This window comes from Oenanthe melanoleuca, chromosome 4 (genome assembly GCF_029582105.1).
Source record: "Oenanthe melanoleuca isolate GR-GAL-2019-014 chromosome 4, OMel1.0, whole genome shotgun sequence".
NCBI classification, from domain to species: Eukaryota; Metazoa; Chordata; class Aves; order Passeriformes; family Muscicapidae; genus Oenanthe; species Oenanthe melanoleuca.
In genome coordinates this window covers 11008912-11032429 of record NC_079337.1, presented here as the reverse complement: position 1 = coordinate 11032429, position 23518 = coordinate 11008912, and the positions used below count along the sequence as shown (strand labels likewise).

Sequence of the window (23518 nt, the reverse complement as noted above, 5' to 3'; positions counted from 1 at the left end):
CCCTGAGCATGCCTGGATCTTTTTTGTAACAGTAATTCCAAGTTTCATGCCTGTGCAATTAGGACGTACTTGTTCCAACAGAATGGGCTGTTGCAAGAGCCAGGTTTCAGCCCGGCGCGCTGTGTGCTCCCGGGACTCGGTTTCCCGCAGCAGATGGGATGCCAGGCTGACATCCCAGCCCTGGAGCCGCAGCGTTCAGCCTGTAGCAGTTTCCCAGCCCGCTGGTTGTTCATAGAAATGCCCAGGGCAGGATGCTGGAGGAGGCGGCTGCAGCAAAGCTGCGAAGGTGCGAGCAGGAGAGGAACCAGCTGGAAACACAGGTTCATTTTGCAATGGTTGAAGCCTTTGGGTAACGCCGGCTTTCGGGCGTCTCGCCGCTGATTTAGGGCTGGAAGATGCTGCTGGAGCCCTTCCAGGGGGTGAGGAAGGTCCTGTCACGCCAGCGCGGTTCTTCCCGGCGGGGAGCGGAGCGCGGCCCGCCCTCGGCCGGGGCGGTGCCGGCGGCGAGCGGCGGGCACGGAGCTGAGGATGCTGCTGCTGCTGCTGCTGCCGCCGCTGCCTTTACCTCTCCTGCTGCCCCTGCTGCTGCTGCCGGCTCCGGCCGAGGGGCAGCGGGCGGCGGAGCTGCGGCTGGGGCTCCGGGGCAGCCCCCGAGCGGAGGTGAGCCCGGCTTTCCTCTCGCTCACCCTGGACGCCAGCCTCGCCCGCGACCCGCGCTATGTCGCCCTGCTCAGGTGAGTCGCTCCCGCCCCGTTGGGTCTGGGGGGAACAGGGAGTGCCCCAGCCCTGGAACTGGGGTGCTGGATCCCCTCTGCTTCCCTCATTCCGCCGTGCCAGGGCAGAAGTGGCACCTGCCGCAGGTGCCAGCCGCGCCGGCCCCTTTGTGCTCGGGGAAGGAGTGGCTGGCCTGGGTGGATGCAGGGAAAGGTCAGCTCGGGGATAAGCCTGGGACAGGAGCTGTTTTGCCAGCAGAAAAAAAAAAAAAAAAAAAAAAAAAAAAAAAAAAGGAGAAGGAAACGGAGAGAATTGCCGTTGTTTGCCCTGGAGAAATGGAGGCTTCAGAGTGTCCTTATCGCTGCCCGCAAGCAGCGGAAAGGAGGCTGTAGCGAGGTGTGGGTCAGTCTCCGGCTAACGAGTCACTGGTGGAGAGGAAACAGCCTGAATTGTACCAGCGGGGCTTAGATTGGGCATTAAGAAAAATTTCTTCACTGAGAGGGTAGTCATGCATTGGAACAGGCTGCACAGGGAAGCAGATGGTGGGATCACCATCCATGAAAGTGTTCAAATAACGTGTGGACCCCCCAGTCCTGCTTTCCCACCACTTGCACGTTTTCCTCCTCGCTGAGCTGGTGAGAAAGGCGTCACCAGCTATACAGGAAAGTGCTCAGGTTTCCAACACCCAGCCCCAAATGCACACTTGGGGTTCAGCCTGAGGCCAGTGTCTGACAGCGCCCTCGATGCCATGTGATTTCCCCCATAGAAGGCTGCTGTCCTTTCATTCCTGCATGGGATGTGAGCAAGTCACAGAGTTATGTTCCTTTGTACACCTGCTCTGATAAAGTTAACACCTGTCCCAGCAGGGATGACTAATCTCCCTTGGGTACAAGTGCAATTAATTGCTTTGGCTCTTGTCAATGGAAGTTGGGGCTGATGATGTAAAGTCAGTTTTTCACCCAGCTTCTCACAGGACATTCATGTTGGTGCTCCATAAACAAAACCAAAAAAATCTAGGGGAGGAGGATGTTTAGGATGAAAAAAAAACCAGGGCTGATTTACAGTTTTGCTTTACTTTGCCCCCAGAATTTGGCTCCCTGTCCCTGACAACGTTCTCTCAGGCATGTTCTCCCCTTATTGCCTATTAGACCCCCTCATTTGGTCATCAGGCTACTGGGTAGCCTGGGTAGCCCCAGATCACACACTGCTGCATGTTCCTCAAAGTGCTTGCCATGTTTACCCTCTACAGAGTCTGCAGAAATACAGTGGTTTTCTGTTTCTTGGCATTCCCTCCTCAGCAATTCCAAACTGCGTGCCCTGGCAACAGCCCTGTCTCCAGGTTTCCTGAGGTTTGGTGGCACTGAGACAGATTTTCTTATCTTTGATCCCAACAAGGATTCAACTTCAGAAGAAAAAATCCTCTGGGAACTTGAGGCACAGCAAGGTAAAGTGGGCATCAGCATGTTAGACTTGAAACCATTCTGGGTTTTGGAGGGTCTTTGACACGGGCTGAGGATGCTGCAAGGGCACAGCAGCAGCACTGGGGACCCTCCACAGGGTCAGCATTGCCACCATCCATGGAGAGGAGAGCTGTGGACTTTCAGCATGGTTTGTGGGAAGAGCTGTGCCACCTGTGGGAAAGTGAGAAAGGATGCAGAGGAACTTGTATCCTCCCTGGCATCTGCTGAGACCCTCCCTTTGCTGCCCTCTGCTCCCTGCAGCAATCTTGGGAGCTCCCCCACTGCCTGGGAGGTGGCCAAGTTCAGCTCAGAAGCTGTAGTTTCTTTATGAAAATTAAGGAACAGGTGGAAGAAATAACCTGATGAGAACAGAGTGTTCTCTCCCAAAGCCAGAGAGCTGGGCTGGGGATGCAGCCTTGCCCTCCTGCTGCTTTGACAGGGCATGTGCAAACATTCTGGACCCCTGTCAACTGCTTGAGCTTGGTATTTTCTCTTTGAACTTAGAAAAAGTGCATAAGCTCTTCAAGAGGTATTTCAGATGAAAGAAATCCTGTATACTCCTGTGGCACATAGCACAATTGTGCAATCTTACATTACTGTGTGACCCAGGATGCTCAGTTTTGAAGTCAAGTGGTACTTCTCCCCTCATAGCACTTTGCTAAGTAGCCACTTCCTGTGACCCTGGCTCGTGCCTTCCTCTCTGGTTATGGCTTGTTCCTGGTTTGCATGCCTAGAAAAAACATGAGCTTTGGAGGAAAAGTGTCTCATGGCTCCTGCCAGCGAGCCAAGTGGGGAAGTCAGCACTTTCCCCTGCACGAGATGGGCAGTGCAGGAAGCATTGCCCTGTTCCTGCCCCCCAGAAAAGTGGATCATGATCCCTGCCACACCACTGCATGCCAGGCTGCTCATCTGCTCCTCAGACATGGCAGCCTATGCTTGTCAGCTCGCTGGAACAAGTGTTTGCTGGCTGTGGGGGTGAGGGTTAATTCCTATCAATCTTCTTCTGCCCTACAGAGGCTTGTGGCTCGAGGTCTGCATTTGCTGCTGTTGGGAAGGTGCTGCTGGCCCAATGGCCCAGCCAGGAGAAGCTGATTCTTGCTGAACAGAACAGGAAAAAGCACAAAAACACCACCATTACAAGTAAGACTTAAACAGGGGGGTGCAATTCTCTGCCCTACAGTAAAAGGGTGTGGGCTGGTAGGAGCTGAAACCACTGAAAAAGAAACATTTCACCCACTTAGAAAACTATTCAGAGAACTCTTTTTCTACTGTCTGCCACCTCACATTTAAAAATATTCAGCTGCAGGGTTGGGAGGTTCTCAAAGCTTGCAAGATGTTGTGTAGTGAGGCCTGACCTCTTCTGTCTGGCTGGGAGAGTTTGGCACATCTGCAGCATCAGGCTAAATAAATACAGGCAGTAGAGATTGTTGCTTGGCCAGAGCTCAACCAGCACATTCTAACCTTGAGATAAACAGCCCTCCTTTCTCCTCTGTGCAGAAAATACACTGGATATTCTCTACAGCTTTGCAAACTGCTCAGGGTTTCACCTGATCTTTGGACTCAATGCCCTGCTGAGGAAAGCTGGCTTGCAGTGGGACAGTTCAAATGCCCAGGCACTGCTGGACTACTGTGCTTCCCAGAGGTACAACATCTCCTGGGAGCTTGGCAATGGTAAGTGCTCGCTGGCCAGGCCAGCCACCATCTAGAAAAGTACCACCAGAGGTATGGGATGATAACTTTGGGTGTTTTGGATGATAAAAGACATAAAGACAAGGTGTTGTTTTATTAAGAGGCATTAAAGTCTTAATTTGCAGAGGGATTTTATGAGAATACACAATGAATGAGCAAATAGAGATGATTTGCTGTTCCTACCAGGGCTTTGAGACAAGGTGAATGATGCCCCACAAGGTGCAGGATGTCACCTGTGTCAGGGACAGAGTGCTGGAGAGTGCTTTTGGTATCATGCTCACCTTCCAATATCACACTCACACCATGCCAGATCAGGTGAAGCCTTAGGGACTGGTGCTTCCCACGTGGATGGAGCTGCCCTATTTTGTGCCCTAGAAACAGAGTGGGGTGTTGATGTGCATTTGTTTCCCCCAGAGCCCAACAGCTTCAGGAAGAAATCTGGCATCCACATTGATGGCTTCCAGCTGGGGCAAGATTTTATTCACCTGCGCCAGCTGCTGAATAACTACGCCCTGTACCAGCACGCCAAGCTCTACGGCCCCGACGTTGGGCAGCCCCGAAAGCACACACAGAAACTGCTGAGAAGGTAGGGGTGTGAGGTTCCAGCAGCACTCCCTGGAGGGGGGCAGGTGTGAGAATTGTGGCTAGTCTGCCCCTAAGTGCAGGGGGAATGAAGAGGCTTCAAGGCAGGGGTTGAACAGGTTTTTTTCGCTTGAGTGATGACAACTAAAATCTTACCTGCATGCTTGAGTACTCAGCCAGGTGAAACTCAGCTGCTGGCTGTACATCAGTGGCCCACATGTTTTTCTATTGAGCACTGGCTCTAGGGCAGTGCTAACAAGGGCTTTTAGCCTGAGAAACACCCATGTGTTACACAAAAGTCAATCCATCCTCCCAGCTGAGGCAGCCAGGCTGCCCAAAGCTTAGAAGCCATGGCAAGCCTGGCCCCCCAGCATTCACCATCAGCACTGGCAGCTGTGGGGACAGGGGAGGGCTGTGCATGGAGGGCCATGGCCCATCACTGGTACTGCTAACCCCCTGCTCCCCACCATTCCCTCTGGTTGCAGCTTCCTGAAATCAGGAGGGAAGGTCATCGACTCTGTCACATGGCACCAGTAAGTACCACTTGGATACCACTGTCACTCTGATTACTGCCTTGTTGTCTTTAAAAAATGTCAATTTGAACAGAATTGTCAATCTCAGCAGAAAAAGTGGAATGAAATTCCTCTTTCAACCATTTTTAGGGGCCTCTCCACAAATTTCTCTGTTCAGAATTAGAGATGAATTGAGGGAGCACATTACAGAAATGCTGAAACCTCCAAAGGGTCTGCTTGGCACAGAGACTCATAAGCAGCAACAGGGGGCTGTCACATAATCACAGCAGCAGAGAATGCAACATGTGCAAGATGATAATTTTGTTTGCTGTCTGTCTAGTTGATATAAAGGAAAAGCCCTGCAGGTCTGGCTGACCTTTGTCCATATGGAGAAGTGCCAGCAGCTCCTCCTGCTCCCTCAAGTTTGTCCCCTGAGTAATTTCAGGCCCTGTCTGGGTAACTCACTCTTGGATCCCACACACAGTGCAAACAGCACTGGCACCTGGCCCTTTGCTCCTGTGCAGTGACTTTGATTTGTAGGTTTAAAATACTCACGGGGGCAGTGGAGTAAACTGGCCCCAGGCCCATGAACTCCAATGTTTGGAAGTCATTTCTATGTGAAGGAAGTTTTCTTTCCAAAGTCAAAAGCAGGACATTGACATGCAGCAGTCAGACAACAGTGAGAAAAGATGCACACACTTATTTTTTATATATATGTATACATACATCAATTATCTATGTATTTTGAGCTGCTAGAAAGGCATGAAAATGTCCTTTCCCCTTCCTGGGCTGTTCTTTACTAATTTAGAATTATCAGGCTTTAGCTTCCTCTTGTGGCTGGAAGGCTTCAGCTATTTTTGGTAGGACTGAGTGATAGTAGGATGAAATGCAAAAAACACAGGGATCCAAATTTATTTGGACAAATCAGACTTAAAAGCTCCTCTGCTCATGGTGGAGGGCAACCTTCACACCATAGGGATGCTCACATTCCAGCTCCCTCCAAGAGGCTAAAACGTTCCAGCAGATGGACAGGTGCTGGGTCTGATATTTTTAATATATAACTTATTAGAGTAAAGCAAGCAATCACAAAGGAGTGTCAGACTCCTCAACAAGAGAAGATTTACAGAAGCTGGCTCTTGGTGATGTTTCTAAATTTGTTTTAATAGATGACATTATTTATATAATTAATATATAATTATTATATTTGTAATTATAATTAATATATTAATAAATCTATTCTAAATGAGTAGATGCAAACAAACCTGTTACTTCTGCTGGTGGAAATTTCTGTGATATCCTTCCTCCATTGAAGTAATTTTATCTGAAATACAAGTGTCAAACCTATACATTCAAAAAACAAAAAATTAAAAAGCACCAGACAGAAAAATTTTGCTGTGGATAAATGTATCAATGAACTGAATACTTTTAGTGGTGTTTTGTACCACTGGTGCTATTTTTCCCTAATTCTGGCTATGGTTTTTTTCCCCATTTTCAGTTACTATGTGAATGGAAGGAGTGCAACAAGAGGGGATTTCCTGAGCCCTGAAGTGCTGGATACCTTTGCCACAGCCATATATGAAGTCCTGGAGGTACCTTGTCCTGCTCAAATTCCCATGTTCAGTTTGCAGGGGGTTAGAAGAGAATTCAGAATAAAGCACCACTTCTTACTAGCAATGAACAGGGATACTCAAAACTTGAGTTCTGCTGACATTGTATATTAAAAAAAAAATAATAATTAATGATAATTACAATAAATGAGCTTCAACAGTTTGCCACGCAACAAACATGGTGCCAGGTATATCACACAAATACAACATTCTCATTTATTGATATAGTAATTACTCAGGGATGTAATTTATGGTTATCCCATCCCCCTGATGCTTGTTTGTTTGTTTTTTTGTATTTTGAGATCCTGAGATCTTTATAACTTAGAATACAGCACTACTCAGCAGAAGAAGAATTATAGAACCTGGGTTTAATGATGTTTGCCCTGTTTTACATAGGTAGCAACTTTGGGTTTTTTTCAGGATGGATGTAAATCTACTTCTAGTCCTTTTGATCCAAATTTCTGTGACATCCCATCTCAGGGTGTTATCCCTTAAATATAAACATCCTAAGTAAGCCCTTGGCTAAAGCACAAGATTTTGTTCATTTCAGTAGCCAAAAAATTAACTATCATCTCTTTATCTTCTTCCCTAATGCCAGATTGTTGGTCAGACTGTGCCAGACAAGAAGGTGTGGCTGGGAGAGACGAGTTCTGCCTATGGAGGAGGAGCTCCCAGATTGTCTAACTCTTATGTTGCTGGCTTCATGTGAGTACTGTGTCCCAGGTGTGGGGAAATTTCATATTTTGCCAGCTGAACAGGGCTGCCCCACAGGAGGAGCGCAGCTTCCTCAGGCTTCCTGGGGAGTGCAGGCAGTTTTATTCCATCCTATAAGACATGGTGACATTTTATGAGGGCCTGGTTGGCCAGCAAGTCAAAGTCTGATAATGACAGGCAACCTTGTTGCTGGTGTGATGATTTCTCTCAGCCTTCACACCCTTGGACAGTACAAGACAATCTGCTGCCACTCCTTGTTTCCACCACCTACAAATAGGGGAGTGGAGCAACTGTTCCCACCTATACATGGACTTCAAGAAGTGGTCTGAAATTATTTTTTAATGTAATTAATGCAAGACGTAAAATTAGTTGTGTGCTTTTAAGGAAGTCAGCATCACACACTAATTTTTGCTTTCCTGGACTCTTTGGAGAGGGGCAACACGGTGCAATTGAGGTCAGCCCTTTCACCTGTGTGACATTTGCCTCATTTTTTGGCAGGTGGTTGGACAAACTCGGGCTTTCAGCCAGGCAGGGGATTGATGTGGTGATGAGGCAGGTTTTCTTCGGGGCAGGGACCTACCACCTGGTGGATGCCAACTTCGAGCCTTTGCCGGTATGTAAATAATGCAAATATGTCCCTGAATGCAGCTCTGCACAGGAAACACTGCAGGGACAAGGCAGCTACTCAACAACACCTTTTGTTGCTTGGATGGTCACAGGTGTCCTTGCACCTAAGGTTATCTCATGTTCCTCTGTGGGTTAATGCATTATTACATATTTATGTATGCACACAACATATTTACTCCAGCTGCAGGGGTGCAGCCAGCCTTCAGCACAGCAGAAACTCATTTGTGGAACATGATGCTCTGATTTGTACACAGGAGCTCCTGGAGCTCACAGGGCTTTTCTGGATGGCCTGCTTTGGTTTGACTACTCCTCAGCTGAGTGATGAGTAGTTTATTAACAGAAATGAAAAGAGATATTAAAACCACATGAAAGTCAGGCCAACATGAAGCCAAGACTCAAGCATTATAGGTGGTGAGCATATTTATCCTACAGTGGTGGCTGAAGGATAATTAAATGGAAATATTCATTTAGTATAATTTGATTTATTAGCATTTATTAGCATTTATTTTACTGTGATGAAACTTCATTATATGAACTATACATTGTTCTTGCACATATAGCATGTTCCTTTGTACTGCTAGCACTTAGCTTGGGGTGACAGAACAGCATCTTCCTTTTTCGTTTTCCTCTCATTTTTCTGCTTCCAAATTGTGATTTTCACTGATGGTCATGGAGCCAGCCTGAAAGAAAAGCCAGCGTACAGAGATTTTCCATCCTACTTGCTCAGCTGCTTCCTATGCCAGAGGCTGCATCATCAGGCTTGTGGCTTTGGGCTTTTCATTCCCTAATTTAAAACAGTTTTAATTTGAACTTAAACTGTATGCCTTGCTCCTCTCCTACAGGCAGTACAGGCTAACCAAGCCAAAAATGCTTCAGAGGCAGGAAATCCAGACCCAAGTGCATCAGCTGTAGCTAGCACAGAAATGAGGAAACACAGCAGTGTCAGAAGGTGCATTTCCTTGCAGAGGGGTAGAGCATGAAGGCTGACAGCAAAAGTAATTTCCAAAATGCAAACAATCTCTCCCTGACAGAGCTCTGAGAGCTGAGCTTGAAGGGGAAAATGACTCTGAGGCATCTTGTAAACACAGCTGCTCACAGGCAGGGCTTCCCTTTCAGTGATGGTGTTTGTGTGAATTTAACTAGATGTGGTGAAAAGCTTGGTAAAGCAAAAAGCTATGGGGTGAAAGGCCCTGAAATGAGTTTCAAAATGAAGGTTAGATGAAGCACTGTGTGGAGCACCTGGCATGAACACAAATGTGTTTTTGTGCCTCCCAGGACTACTGGCTCTCCCTGCTCTACAAGAAGCTGGTGGGTACCAAGGTGCTGCAGGTTGGCCTGGCAGGAGCCGACAAGAGGAAGCTCCGTGTTTACCTCCACTGCACCAACAGCCTCAAGTAAGCCTCCAGAAAGGGCAAAATATCCCAGAAACTCATCCCATGGCCACCCCCAGGCCAACAAATGCCATTTGGGACAGTGCAAGGTCACACATTATTCTGATCCCCACCATCACCTTCTCTTGCCTTGCAGCCCAAAATACAGAGAAGGGGATGTGACGCTGTTTGCCTTAAACCTCTACAATGTTACCCAACATTTGCAGCTACCAGAACACCTATTGAGCAAGCACGTGGATCAGTACCTCTTACTGCCACATGGCAAAGAGAATATTCTTTCCAGGTAAGCCTCAATTCCTCCAGCTCCTGTGGAAAAGGCTGTGAGTAGGCTTAGACAGTCTTTAAAACCTCACCTTATTCAATTTGCAAGGGGAAAGAAGAGGTTACCATTCAGTCATCTGGGTTTTTTTTTCAGTAAGATCTGATTTGTGTTAAATCAGGTCTCCTAAACTCAGGCTGCTGAAAGCTTGCTAAGTTATAAGGAAACTTACTTGATGTTAATTTGGAAGTTTATCTTAGCAAGCTTCAGTGCTCTGGACCAGCTACTAAAGTCTTGTTTGTTTGTTTAGTTGTGGTTTGTTTGTTTTGTTTTGTTTTTGCACAAGCACAGGAATATTCCTTTCCCTGATTTACTGCAACATGTTCAGGCTTTGTATGTTGGTGGGGTCTTTTTGTTGTCATTGTTAATGCATCCACAGGGAAAGGATCTGCACAGTGGGCATAAAAGAATATTAATGTTTTCAGGAGAAAAAGCAATTAAAATGTGTACTTTTCAAAGCTGTTGACCTCCCTGGAAGAGAAAGAAAGATACTTTTTAATGTTCTTGTGCTGCCACTCAGAAGGAGTCCTTGCAGTGGGAGTGCTGCAGACGTCAGTGTGCATGAGTGTACACACACATTCAAGGGAAGTTTAGTTTGGCTTTGGGCTGAGTTAACGTTTACATCAGGCCCAGAGCAGTTTGTGCTTGATGGCAAACAGAGCACAGCTGCCCAAGCAGTCTCTCTGTCCCTCTCCAGGTCTATTGAGCTGAACGGCCGTGTGCTACGGATGCTGGATGATGAAACACTGCCAGAGCTTATGGAAAAGCCCCTTGGTCCTGGCAGCCTGCTTGGCCTTCCAGCCTTCTCCTATGGCTTTTATGTTATCAAAAATGCCAAAGCTATTGTTTGCATTTAAGTGGTCGACACATGCACTCAGGATAAATGCAAAGCATTTGGCTAGCAGGGAATTCTAGTCCTAGAAATTCACATTTCTACCACGGGATTTAATTCTGGTAAGGCGTGCAAATGTTGCAGCATTGTGAGTACAGCTAGTGAGCTGGGGAAGACATAAGGTCCCACTGGGTAACTGGTACGTGAAAGATCCCAGGAGAACCATCCAGGTAGAACAAGACCAGGGGCTGGTTTTGCTCTTGATCCAGCCTGTCACTGAGCTTGAGCATGGAACCCTTCTCCGCACCACACAGGGAGCTTCTCATACTGCCTGGGCCTCTGCCAACCCTGGCACTACAACCTCCCCTCTCCCTCTCATTTCTGCAAGCCCAGCTCCTAAAGCAATTTCTTCAAAAGCTTGTCTTCAGAAAGGATGAGCTGAGTTTTATTTGAGCTGTACAGCTGTGACTTCACACCATGTGAGGAAGCCTGAGAAGGGGTTGTGGTGGTTGAGGGTATCTTGGGGTGGAAAATGTGGACACACAAAGCAAACCAAGGTCAGAGTGCTTACAGGGGCAAAGGCCTTGCAGAGAAACCAGATCCTCTATCAGATTTGGGGAAATGACACATTTTTCTCAAGCTAAGAGTGCTCAGTCACAAGATGGAGCTGTGGCTCTGTGCTTTCCTAAGGTGAGTTGTTGATGCAGGAAATGCAAATGCAGGCTGTTCCTGTAGGGTGGTCTGCCTCTGCCATCACACACTTCATCCCTGCAAGGAAAGGAGAGGAGCCCACGAAGCCCTCTATACCCAGGGGGCTGCACAGTGAGTGCTCATGACTCCTCAACCTGCACCACCCTGCAGGCAGCCCAGCTGGAAAGGACTTCCCTGAACCTATGCACAGATAAAGCTCTCTTTACACTCCCTGAGGCACTCAGCTCTCTTCTGTCCTCGGGGAAATGGGATAGGAAAGAGGCTGAGGAAACCACTCACCCTCAGCCACCAGAGGGACATCAATGGCCTTAGGGCATCCTGGGGACAGAACAGCCCAGCCAGGCTGACATCCCTCCTACTGAGAAAACTGTGATTTTGGACAGAAATCCAAAGTCCACCAGTGTTGGTGGTGGCTTTTCTCCCCAGCTGTGCCTTCCCCATGCACACCCTGTTGCAGTTGGCTGTGCCAGCAATAGCTCCCTGTGGCACACAGGCTGCTGGTCCTCAGGGCAACAAAAAGCCTCAGACAGTAGCTGGGGCCTCCTGCATATATTTATTTGCATCTACTTTTTTTTCAAGGTATGTAACCGTATGTAACCCACACCACTCTCAATGCCTTATGATATTTTTATGAGCATAGCAGGGAAGAACAGCCCCACACCAATGTATTTCCCTTTTTTAGCTTTAAAAAGATGCTACCAACTACATGGGGTTTAAAGCAGGGCAGGGAACCTTTTTTGATGAGAGGATTTTCAAAACTGAGGTACTTTTGTAGCTGTGATGAAAACCTGCACACTAAAAAGGTTATATTTGAATTCAGTGTGCCAAAGGAGTGTGCATCCACGGAGCAGATGCATTCTGTGAAGGGTTATGTATCAGGGGATGACACAGATCAGAAATGGGGGAGGCTGAGTTTGTTTACATTGTCCAAGTTCTATAAGAGGAGTAAAGAGAGTGTAAGATGGGAAGTCCTATTTACAGTCAACGTAAAGTTAATAACATATTATTACTATAAAAATGTAAGTTATAACTAAAATATTAAAGTTATTATTTGCCTGGTAGCTTCTTTTTAGAACTTTTCTAAAAATTTTGTTCCAATGCTTGTGAGTTTTGTATTTGAAAATTTTAATTAAAGCAATTTATACCAACTTTTGTCAATCTTCATCTTTTTAAAGACTCCTTTTTTGGCATGCTGATACCAGGACACTCCTTACTTTTCTTTTGGTCGTTACTACCCATGCTTTTTTTTTGTTATCAACAAGAGTACCCGTGTACACAAAAATGGAAGAAATCCTACACAGGTTGGTGTGTTTCAGTTGTGTTTGCCCACCAGCTCAAAAGCCCTCCACCCAATGTGACTCAGATCTGATACATGTGCTGGTGACTGGAACTACCAGGAGGAGCCTGGGGATGTTTGTGCATGCAAATGACAGCTGCTGCCAACCATGTCTCCCTCTCTGAGCCCTGTTCTTCGTGGTGGGGTGGGGAGGTTTGATTTACAGCTCAGTAACCACCCTTCTCTTCACAAAGTGTTACATCAAGCTGATAGCTACTGTTAGTTCTGTACAAACAGAGCAAAGAGGACATAAGTGCAGGGAATGGGAAAGATGCTGGATCCCAGCAGCCCAGGGAAGCTGTGTTCTGAAACAGAGATGAACATCACTCTCACAGGACCAATGCCTGCCTCACCCTTATCTCTGGGGCTTTTATTCCTCTGGAGGATTGGATAATATGTGTGTGTACACTTACTCGAGAGCAGGGAGAATCATATCTCACCCCAATTCACTTTTGCCCGTTTGACTCTGGAGGTCAGATTACTCACACTAGATTTCCTGCCAGTTTCTGGAAAGTGAAGTAATTTGCATTACACTTTGGTACAGGGGATCATTGGTGTAAGTGAAGATAAGGAAACTGGTAATCTCCTTAGAGTCAGGGACATTTTGACCATCAATTTAGATTTGAGCTAAACAAGACAGCTAGGCTGTACAAGTCTGAAATGAGCTATTCCCTAGATTATCTTTCAGTGAAGGGCCAGGCCACTTTATTTTGAATATAAGTACAGTGGCAGTAACCATAAAATTTATTTTGTAAAAGTTTACTTTTCTTCTCTACTTCTACGATCTTCTTAAAAATTTTCTGCAGGTAGTCCAGGGTTTCCTTGCCACACCACACATAAAAAAACCCCAAAGCAGTGTCTGTAGAGGAGCATCCATGTGGTGACAATCAGAACATCCTTGTTCCTACAGACATGGCAGGCAGAGAGGCTGTGGGGATTCGTTGCCAGGACTCACCATTCAAACACACCTCAGGTACTTGTCTGTGTCTGAAAAAAGCCCATGATGGCCTTATCAATGTGAAATGGAGCTTAGGTTATTAGTTACTCTTCCTCAGAGTTGAGCAACTCTTTCCTTTATGGCCCAGTGCAAATGGTTTTATCTCTGTGGAGTACTGCTCATTAAAACAATTAATGGCAAAACATTAAAGTCACTTCTCCATCGCATTCACTTCCTCCTGCTAGTCAGCATCCTGGGAAATTAAAGTTCCAAATGGTTTCCATTGTTTTCTACCAGAGTGTGAGTTGTTCAAGCTGAAGGAAGTATGTAATGTAAAAGAAATCATACTCTACAGGGACAATGAACTCCCTAAGGAATTTTTCAGCAGCAGATCTGGGGACATTTTGAAAACTGAGACCATGCCATGCAAAGCAATGGTTTTATAGCTCCGTTCTCTGCTCTCTGATTTGTGCTGAGGTTGGTGTTAAGACCCTGAAGGTGAGGTAACTGAGGTTCTTGTTAATAGGTACCTTGGGGTGAATAAGAGTGAAATGACACTTGCATTTCTGGAGTTTATACACAGCAGGTTAGTTTAGAATGATGGAAAGGAGGTATGCAGCCTTTTCAGTTGTTATCTATAGAAACACAACGATAGAAAAGTATAGAGATATCATTTAAGAAAATATATGAGGAAAAGAAAGAAAGGACAAGATAGTGAAAAGATATAAAAGGAATGAGGAGAATGTGTCTTTACAAACAAACTGTGAGTCTGCCTGAAGGAAAAGCTAGATACTGATAGGTGAAAGAAGCAATGGGAGTAACCATAAATGTCAGAGGAATGTTACTAATTGACGTAGACTTACCGTGTTAAATTCCTGCACTTAGAGATACAAAGAAAGAGGCGGTGGGGGGAGGGATGTTGTGCATATTAGAAGGGGACATGTATTAGCTGATTGGGGCAGCCTGTACCTCTCAAGTACCTCAGTCAATGGCGGGAGGAAGAGGGTCTGGGCTGGGAAACAGGATTAAAAGGAAGCTATGTCCTCCAACAACTTGAGAGATGCCAAGGGAATATCCCATGGCCTCTCCCTTTATTGGAATAAAGTTAGAGAGCATCTCTGTCTTCTTTTTAGGATGTAAGCCTCTGGTGCTGTGAATTTTTCTGCACAGGTAACACCACCTGTGGGCACAGCAACAAGACTTGATGCATTGTATTTTCACAATGTGTGATGATCGCTGTCTTGATCCATCAGGGATGGAGGAAGCCCCCTAAACGTGAAGTTCAATGTGAGAGGAATGTAGCATTTGTCTTTACAAACAAGCGGTAGATCTGCTGGTAGATAGCACTGAGAGATAAAAAAAACAATGGGGGGGATCCCACTGATTGATGAATGGGAAAAGAGATTTGCCTTTCCAAACAAACTGTTTGCTGATAAATGAAAGAAGCAATGGGTAAAAGGTATTAAGTCTATAAGAATTAAGAATTAAAAGGAAGGGTTATACATGAGAGGGGAATCTCAGGTGTCAGGCGTTCCGGGAAGTCTGTGCCTCTCAAGTGCCTCAGCCCATGGGGAAAGAGAGAGGGAAATGCGGCCGGGAAAAGAGGATGAAAAAGGAGGCTGGGTCCTCCAGAAATTTGAAAGATCCCAGGGGAATGCCCCATGGCCTCTCGCTTTATTCGAATAAAGCAAAAAGGACTCCTCTGTCTCCTTTTCGGACATAAACCTCTGGTGTTCGTGGATTAATTTTCCTGACACACTCGCGTTAAGAACGACCGCGTTAAGTTTTGGTGCCGAGGGTTCCCCTGAGGCCACCCCGGCGGGGGCGCCTGAGGGCGCCGCGCATGCGCAGCGCAGCCTGACCCCGTCCCGCCGGCGGGGCGGCGCCAAGATGGCGGCGGCGCTGCTGGCGCGGCTGTGCCGGGGCCCCGCCGGGCTCCGGGGCACCGCCGGGCTCCGGGGCAGCCCGGGGCTCCGCGCCGCCTGCCCGCCCCTCTCCGCCGCCCCACCGCTGCTGCTCCGCCGCCCCGCCGCGCCCCCGGGGCCGCGCAGCTTCTCGGCGGCCGAGCTGGTGCGCGCCGCGCCGCCCGCTCTGCAGCCCTACCTGCGGCTGATGCGGCTGCACCAGCCCGCCGGTGAGCGCGGCCGGGAGGCTCGGGGCCCCGTGTGCCCAGCGCGGCCTCCCGCTCCCCGCTGAGCCCGGCCGCGGGTTTTTCTCCCCGCAGGGACGTGGCTGCTGTACCTGCCGTGCACCTGGAGCATCGCGCTGGCGGCCGCGCCCGGCTGCCTGCCGGACTGGCGCATGCTGGCGCTGTTCGGCGTGGGGGCCGTGCTCATGCGGGGCGCCGGCTGCACCATCAATGACATGTGGGACCGCGACTACGACAGACAGGTACAGCACCTGGGGCTTCCAGATGAGCATGGTGAGGCGCTGAAACAGCTTGCCCAGGGAATTTGAGGTGGCCCGTCCCTGGAAGTGTTCAAGGCCAAGTTGGATGGGGCTGTGAGTAACTTGGTCTAGCAAAAAGTGTCCCTGCCCGCAGCACGAGGGTTGGAACGAGGTGCTATTTAAAGTCCTCTTCCAACCCAAGCTGTTCTGTCATTCAGTGAACCAAGCACATTCCCATTCATCTCCATCATCACGGAATCAACAGAATTTTTAGGGTTGGAAGGGACCTCAGCAGATGGTCTCTTTCAACCCCCTTGCCAAGGCCAACTCACCTAGAGCAGGTTACACAGGAACACATCCAAGTGGGTTTGAAAGTCTCCAGGGAGGGAGACTCCACTTAGAGATGCTGTTTTTTCTCAGCCAAGCACCAAGGATCCTGAAAGCCCTTAATTACATGAACATCACCAGTGATTTCTTGCAGAGTGCAGGCTCCAGGTTCAGGAATTCCTCCGTGTTTCTGTCTGAAATGCACACAATTAATTTGCCTCATTTCCTTCAAAAATAGTAGAAAGTATTTTATTTCATATAACATTTCTCTGTCGAGGACTGTAATAAGTCTTACAGAATACTCACCTCTGTGTAAGATAAAATACTTCCTGTTGTCAGCTGTAGGCAGGTATTTGAACACATTTATTTCTCAACCTTGCTTTGCAGGAAAGAACAAATCAAGTAACACTGTTTTGTTTGCTACGATTGCTAGTTACAATCTATCCAAGAACAACTTTTATTTTTTTTTTCTTCTTCTTAATTTTAGGAGCAGTGTTTCCTTGTATTGTTGTATTGTTAATTTTGCCTGTTCAGAGTATGGTGCCCAACCCTGAGCTAATCCCCTTCTATTATGTTGTATTTTTCATTTCTGTCTCCCATTTGTTCAGAAGAGGGAAATAAGCAAAAGGCAGTGCCCAATGTCAGATTTTGAAATGTGCACAGGTGCAGGCTTGGAGGGGAACATCCTGGTGATGTGTCACTGTTTGCTCCTGGTTTTTGTTCCTGTATTGCTCCTGTGGTTTTGGGGTTTGGGTTCTGGCCCTGCAATACACAGAATAATGAACCAATCCAGTGTGTGAAGTTCTTAGTATGGCACTTGTGTTTGTGCTGTTGGGAAGGCAGGGAGTCAGGATGGGGTTTATGGCACCTTTGGATAGTTTAGGGTTTGGAAGGTGTTAACAACTGCATATACTAAAAAGATTTGATGTGGAAGAGGGAATTTCAGTGTAATGATTTAATTTATGTGATGTGGTCAGATGGAAAGTTTTAAAAATTGCCTTTACAGCTTTTTCTGGGGTACCTTAAAAAGCTGCCTTCAACACAAGTGCCATAGAGGCCAGGCCAACAGCAGGATGTTGGCTGGTGTAGTTGATGGTGGTTTGGGGGTTAGATTTTGTGCTACTGAATATTTGGACATGCTTTCTTTAAGTGGAACATCCCATATTTAGTTGCACTATGCAGTGGAATTGGTCACATGTATGTTAAGTGCATGTTTAAACTCCAGAAGCAGTGTTTGGTTTAACATATTTGGTATGTATAACCAAATATAAATATGTATAGCATATTTTGATATTTAAGTATTTGGTTAACATAACCTGATGGCTGGGGGAAGAGCAAGTTAAAATACTTCATTTAAATTCACATTATTCAAACATAGGCAAGATATTTTATATCTTCTGTAAAAACTTGGCTTTTGAACCTCTTTGAATAGACTTGACACAATTTTCATCAATATGCACAATTTCATGGAATTGTTAGGGTTGGAAGGGATTTGGAAGGGATCTTTGGAGATCATCCAGTCCAACCCCTGCCAAGGCAGGATCACCTGGAGCAGGTGACACAGGTGGGGTTTGGAATGTCTCCAGAGTGGGAAACTCCATGACTTCCCTGGGTTGGCTGCTCCAGTGCTCTGCCACCCTCAGTGTAGAGTTCTTCCTCCTGTTGAAGTGAAAATCAGTCATTTAGGGTTTTTTTGGCATTGGTCACCTTTGGCAAGTAACTCACCACTGTATTCCAGCTGGGATTAAATTAATTGTCTTTTCACATCAATGAGATTGGACTCTGAAAATGTCATTAGAGAGGAACAAACAGAATTAGGGCCCTTTCATTTCCCTTCAGAAAAAAGGAAACAAAGACTGTAAATTGCCCATCAGTTACAGATGTACCTGGAGGTCAATATTATTTCCATTTTTTAGGTTGCAAGGACAGCAAGCAGACCCCTGGCAGCTGGTGACATCTCCACTTTCCAGTCCTTGGTTTTTCTCGGGGGACAGCTCAGCCTGGCGCTCTGTGTGCTTCTGTGTCTGAATTACTACAGGTGATGTATGAGTTATCTTTTGGTTTTTTAAAGTCTGGTTCTGGGTCCTGAGTTAAGCACAGAGATTTTGAGTAGAAAAGGTGTTGGGGTCAGAGGGAGGAGGTTATTAGTCATGGAATTGTGGTTGAAAGGAAAAGAGTAGGTCAGTACCATGTAGAGCTCTTGCAATGCTGCACTACATCTACTGATCTTTAGCCTGGCAAACTAATCCTCTTGGTACTTTGTACAGTATCATTCTAGGAGCAGCCTCTTTATCCCTTGTGATCACCTACCCTCTGATGAAGAGAATAACATACTGGCCACAGCTTGTTTTGGGTGAGATGGAAATTTTTTTTCTATTTTTTTTTATTTCAGCTGTAGTTTATGGGGTGTTTTACAAATTAGTATTTGAGCTTTAGCAATCTGACTTTTTATAACTTTACATCAAAGTAGAAATACCTTACAGACAAAACTCTGTTGTGCCACAAGCTTCTTAATTTATGACAGACATCAGACTTGATGTGTGGCCTTGGGTTGTTTTTGGTTTTTTTTGTTAGAAGTCAGTTTCTTGTTTTGATGGAGTGATGGGAGGAAGAAGAGTAGGGAGCAAATAAATATTTGGCATTTGTCAGTGAGTTTTGGGGTTATAATTATAGTTTCAGGGTTATTTCAAAACCCTTCTTAAATACAGATTTAAGCATTTCAGTCTTCAGCTTCTACAACAACTCCTGAACAGATATTGATGGTGCTTGTATTTTAAGTTGAGCTACTAAAACATACCTGTGTATATTGCCTCTCACATTCCAGCTGTCTTCTGGGTTTTTTTTTACCAAATTTGTCATTTTCAGCTTAGAAATACCATAGTTGGCTGCTGTGTACTGTTTTCAGCCTGTCATCTGAGCATTTTACCTTCAGACCTGTTTGAGTATTCTGGAATATTCTGTGCAAATGTTTCCCTACACTAATGAAGTCAAATTCAAATTAGGGGAAAATGCGTGGCATATGTATTTTTCCTTACATGTCCAGAGTATTTAATGTCAAATTATTTATGTTTATTACCTGCCTGAAAAGAAATGGTAGAAAAATAGAGATGTTGGGATTATACAAAAAGCTGCTGATATGACATGCTCTGAAATAAACAATATTTAATTGCTCCTGACATTCTGGTAACTTCTGTTTTTTTAAATTATCTTTATATTTTTAGGACTTACATTTAATTGGGGAGCCCTTCTTGGCTGGTCTGCCATCAAAGGGTCGTGTGAGTGGTCTGTGTGTTTGCCCTTGTACTTTGCTGGAGTCATGTGGACACTGGTGTACGACACCATTTATGCACATCAGGTAGTGAGACATTCCAGATCCCTGTGTTTAAACACACAAGTTTGTGTGTTTCATTTACACATTTGTTGTCAAACAGCAGAACTAACCTCTTGAAGTTCTTAACCCTCAGCTGAGCTTAAGCAGCACCAAGGAAGTCCCAGCCCTTCAATGTTTTAGTGCTGTTTACCAAGGTTTTACAAATCAGGTGGAAAGATGGAAGTTCAGTGCTCTTTGTGCCCTTATGCTTTTGCGTTGTGTAAATAGCTTTGAGACTGGTATTAACTCTTAGCTGCTAAAGCAGCTCTCAGTCCAACCTTCTAGTTTAAATTTTGATGTGGGGGCCTACAACTTCCTTTAAATTGGGTTCCTAGTAAGAAGCATTGGAAATTTAAGCAAGTCCCCCATTTGTATTTTTCTTCTGAAGTGACACTGGATTATGGATGTTGTGGTAATTTATCTTTTCATTCCAGGATAAGAAGGATGACATCATGATTGGTGTGAAGTCAACTGCCCTGCAGTTCAAGGAGGACACCAAGCAGTGGCTCAGTGGCTTCAGCCTGGCCATGCTCCTGAGTTTGTGCATGGCAGGGGTGAATTGCAACCAAACCTTCCCATATTACTCAGCTGTGGCTGCCGTGGGGGCTCACCTGGCACACCAGGTTTGATGGCTTTATTTATACTTTTTCCCTGTAGAAGTTCTTACTAAGAAGTCAGAGGGATTTTCAACCCCCATGGATTCATGAGCTACCCATGAAAAACAGTTCCTGTAAAGAGAGCTAAAGTCTTCTGACAATAAGCTTAGTCTTCTTAAGTACCTTTTGCAGACCTTTTGGTTGAGGAGACCTTCAGTCCTGATGACAAACAGTGGAGCACTGAGTTTCAGTCTGTTCCTAACTGACAGAAGTGCCACACATTAAGCTGTGATCTCAAGGAAGGGGGTTTTCTCCTCACTGCCAGCAGCAGCTACTGTTAGACTCACCTCAATGTGCTGCAAAATACTGTGGTGTTGACTGTTCTGATTCAGCTCTTGCAGTATCTGGCACACATAATAGCAGATGTTAATATCATAATTTTATGTTAATTAAACAGTTCTAAAGAGTTCTCTTTACAGCAGAGAACAATCCAGTTCAACCTTGTAGTTGCATTAGTTTAGAAATTTTTATGAATAATGGGAAGAAATAAATTAGCTTTGTCAGTAAAGGATGCAGATAGGGTCTCGTTACCTTGTTCTTTCTGAATCCTAACAACTATGTTGCACAGTCTTGTAGTAAGTGACAAGTCAGTCTATTCAAAACTTAATTCCTGGTCTTGATAGGTAAGTGATGGCAGAGGTTTGTGTATTGCAAGGAGTAAAACCATTGCTAGTCTGAGCAGTTAAATCTGTGGCGATGTGGAACTTTTTATAAAGCATGTTGGTCATAATGTTGCATTTTAATGGGTGGAGCTTATGCAGGTAATGGATATTAAACATATTTCTGAGTAAGAGAATTCTTCTGGTGTTGTAGTCTGGCACTCAGATACTGTTTTCATAGTGCCTGTGCTTGGAAATGTATGAGGGAAAGAATACTATGTCCAGTCATGATTATTTACAGTTTGAATTGTCAGAGAGCCTTTATGCTGTAGTTTTGTCATGAATGGAAACCACTTTTAAGGTTCTTTTTAAGTGATGGAGAATTCACAGTTGTGTGGACTGACAAAGCCACAACAGCAGAACTGTTCTGTGTACCACAGAGTAGCTTTTTTCTGAGGAATTATTTTAATATTAGTCCTGCTTAAACATTTTCATGCTTATCTTCTTGTTCAAGGTTTCTGAGTGTGTCCTTAACTGAGTTTAGAAAGCTGAGTAAGATGCTTGAGGACCTGGATTTCCAATATTTCCTTGATTCACTGAATTTTTGCCTGAGGCAGAGGAATTTGGGTCATGATGATGTCAAATTACATCCCTCTCAAGAAGTGCACCTATAGAAAAATAGAATCTACTTTCCTTGTGTTTCTGAAAGAATAGCTTGGCTGCTGTTGAGTTTAATTTGTCAGTTCAGTGTTTCAAGTTCAGTGTCTGAGTAGCTGACAGGTTCTTAAGGGTGTGGATCACAACTTATTGTAGAAGCTCATGAAGATTGTTTTTGATAATTTGACCATCCGATTTTTCTCTACAGCCACAAATGAAGCAGATTTCCTGGGGAAGGTTTCACTTCTTTCAAATACTTTCTGTTTTAACTTTTAAAAAGGCCAAAGTGCAAGGTTTGAAGTTTTAGGGGCTCCCTCCCTGTTAATCCTTTCACTTTGCTCAATACTTCCTCTTGTTATCCTTCTCAAGACTTCTGCACCAAATTTTGGTTTTGGAAATAGTTTTCAGTAAATTTGCTCTTGCTATACCTTGTGGGTTGTTTTTTGTGGTTTGTGGTTTTTTTTTTTTTCTTTTTTTTTGTTTGGTGTTTTTTGGGAGGGAGGGGGTTTGGTTTTTTTAGGTTTTTTATTTCGCTTTTAGTTGTGACTCAGAGCAGAGAGCTGCTGTGTTGGGTAAGCCAAGCCTTGCTTCTGGCTGCTGTTGCAGGTATTCTGGTTCTTGTTTGAAAGAGAATTACATGAACTTGGTTAAGAACAGCTGGACTGAAACCAGCCCTGTGTGGCAAGGCAGGGTCTGGCACTTCCCTGTGCTTTCCCGTTACCCTAATTCACTACTGGCTCTCCAGTGCCTTGTCTCTACTGAAACATGGAACAACACCTTGCAGCAGAGATGGAAAAGTGCATTCATTTTTATTTAAAGTTGCATTGAAGAATTAGGTGGCAACCTACTGAGGAAAATCTCAAAGAGACTTATTTACATGCCTAGATATTTTTACCCCTTTAAAAAAAAAAAAAAAAGCACAGAGTATTCCTGTTTCTTGTGGAGGTAAGGGTAGACTTTAGAGTTTAAGGATAATTTTTGAAGTTGCAGATCATTTTGCGGTCAGATACTTATGAGTCTGTAGAATAATAATCCTCTAATAATGTTTTACTGTGCTTTTGCAGATCTACACTTTGGACATAGACAAGCCTGAAGACTGTTGGAAAAAATTTGCTTCAAACCGTACTGTAGGAATTCTGCTCTTCATAGGGATTGTGTTTGGAAATCTATGGAAACAAAGAGACTTAAAAAATGTAGAAGAGCCTTCAGAGAACAGATAGTTGAAATCACTATACTGATACTTTAGTCTAACTGAAGTGTAAGTATTGTAAGAAGGAAAACACTTTAATATAAATATAGTTGCTTTGTAATGTTTATTTATAAAAGCTGGTGGAAACATTCTTGTTTCTCAAATCATGCAATTGAGATAATTCTACAAGGGAAGCTTTGGTTATCTGGGAATAACTTCAGTCTGCATAGAAACTCCAAAAAGTGAAGCTACTCTGCTGGTCCTGTGCAGTAGCAGCAAGCTCTGGAGACTGTGAACTCAAGAGTTTATATGAAGCAGGTGTCTCTTAGTGACAGCACGGGTAAAAATGCAAAATGATTTCTGGATGTAAATAAAATTTGGCTGTACATCTTTGATGGTGTGAGTTATTACAAAGGTAATTTTCAGTTTGAGGTGGAGCTTGCTGCGTGGAAGAGTTGCAATAACTCCTTTTTGTTATGAGAGTTATTTTTCTCCTGGGATGTCTAGGAGCAGTCAGGACTGAGTCTGGGATGTCCACAAAAAGGAGTAAATAGAGAAATATTTAAGAAGATTTTCTGCTGTGATTGCTGCATCAAGTGAAAAGGACAGGCTTCTGCAAAGTTGCAGAGAGTGAGCTGAGCTTATTTGTCAAGAGTGATTTGAACACAGACTAAGGACTGAAAACAAAAACAGAGCAGCCCAGAGCTATTGCCAAGTGTGTGTGAGCAGTGGTTGACCCTGGGCTACAAATTTGTCATGCAAACTGTTGACATTTTTTTATTTTTAATTCCGCTTGTTTTGACTTATGCCTACCGGTTTTATTTGTAGTCTTACAGGAAAAACTTGTTTCTAGGGGAATGCCTGGAAACAGTAAAAATAGCAAGTGCAGGCTAACTAAATG

At 45.0% G+C, this 23518-nt stretch overlaps 2 protein-coding genes across 2 annotated transcripts; both read left to right on the top strand.

The window, feature by feature from the left end:
- The first annotated feature begins 490 nt into the window (after window positions 1-490).
- Window positions 491-12306, top strand: HPSE (heparanase). The gene is made up of 12 exons (XM_056490826.1): window positions 491-734; window positions 2013-2158; window positions 3189-3314; window positions 3672-3845; window positions 4278-4449; window positions 4931-4978; window positions 6453-6546; window positions 7163-7269; window positions 7777-7891; window positions 9181-9299; window positions 9433-9579; window positions 10313-12306. The coding sequence occupies exons 1-12, from the start codon at window positions 529-531 to the stop codon at window positions 10470-10472; spliced, it is 1614 nt and encodes a 537-aa protein (XP_056346801.1). The 5' UTR covers window positions 491-528; the 3' UTR covers window positions 10473-12306.
- A 2996-nt stretch (window positions 12307-15302) lies between these two features.
- Window positions 15303-23010, top strand: COQ2 (coenzyme Q2, polyprenyltransferase). Its single transcript, XM_056490823.1, has 7 exons — window positions 15303-15565; window positions 15656-15822; window positions 18063-18184; window positions 18414-18499; window positions 19368-19501; window positions 19951-20139; window positions 22493-23010. The coding sequence occupies exons 1-7, from the start codon at window positions 15322-15324 to the stop codon at window positions 22646-22648; spliced, it is 1098 nt and encodes a 365-aa protein (XP_056346798.1). The 5' UTR covers window positions 15303-15321; the 3' UTR covers window positions 22649-23010.
- The last annotated feature ends 508 nt before the right edge of the window (window positions 23011-23518 follow it).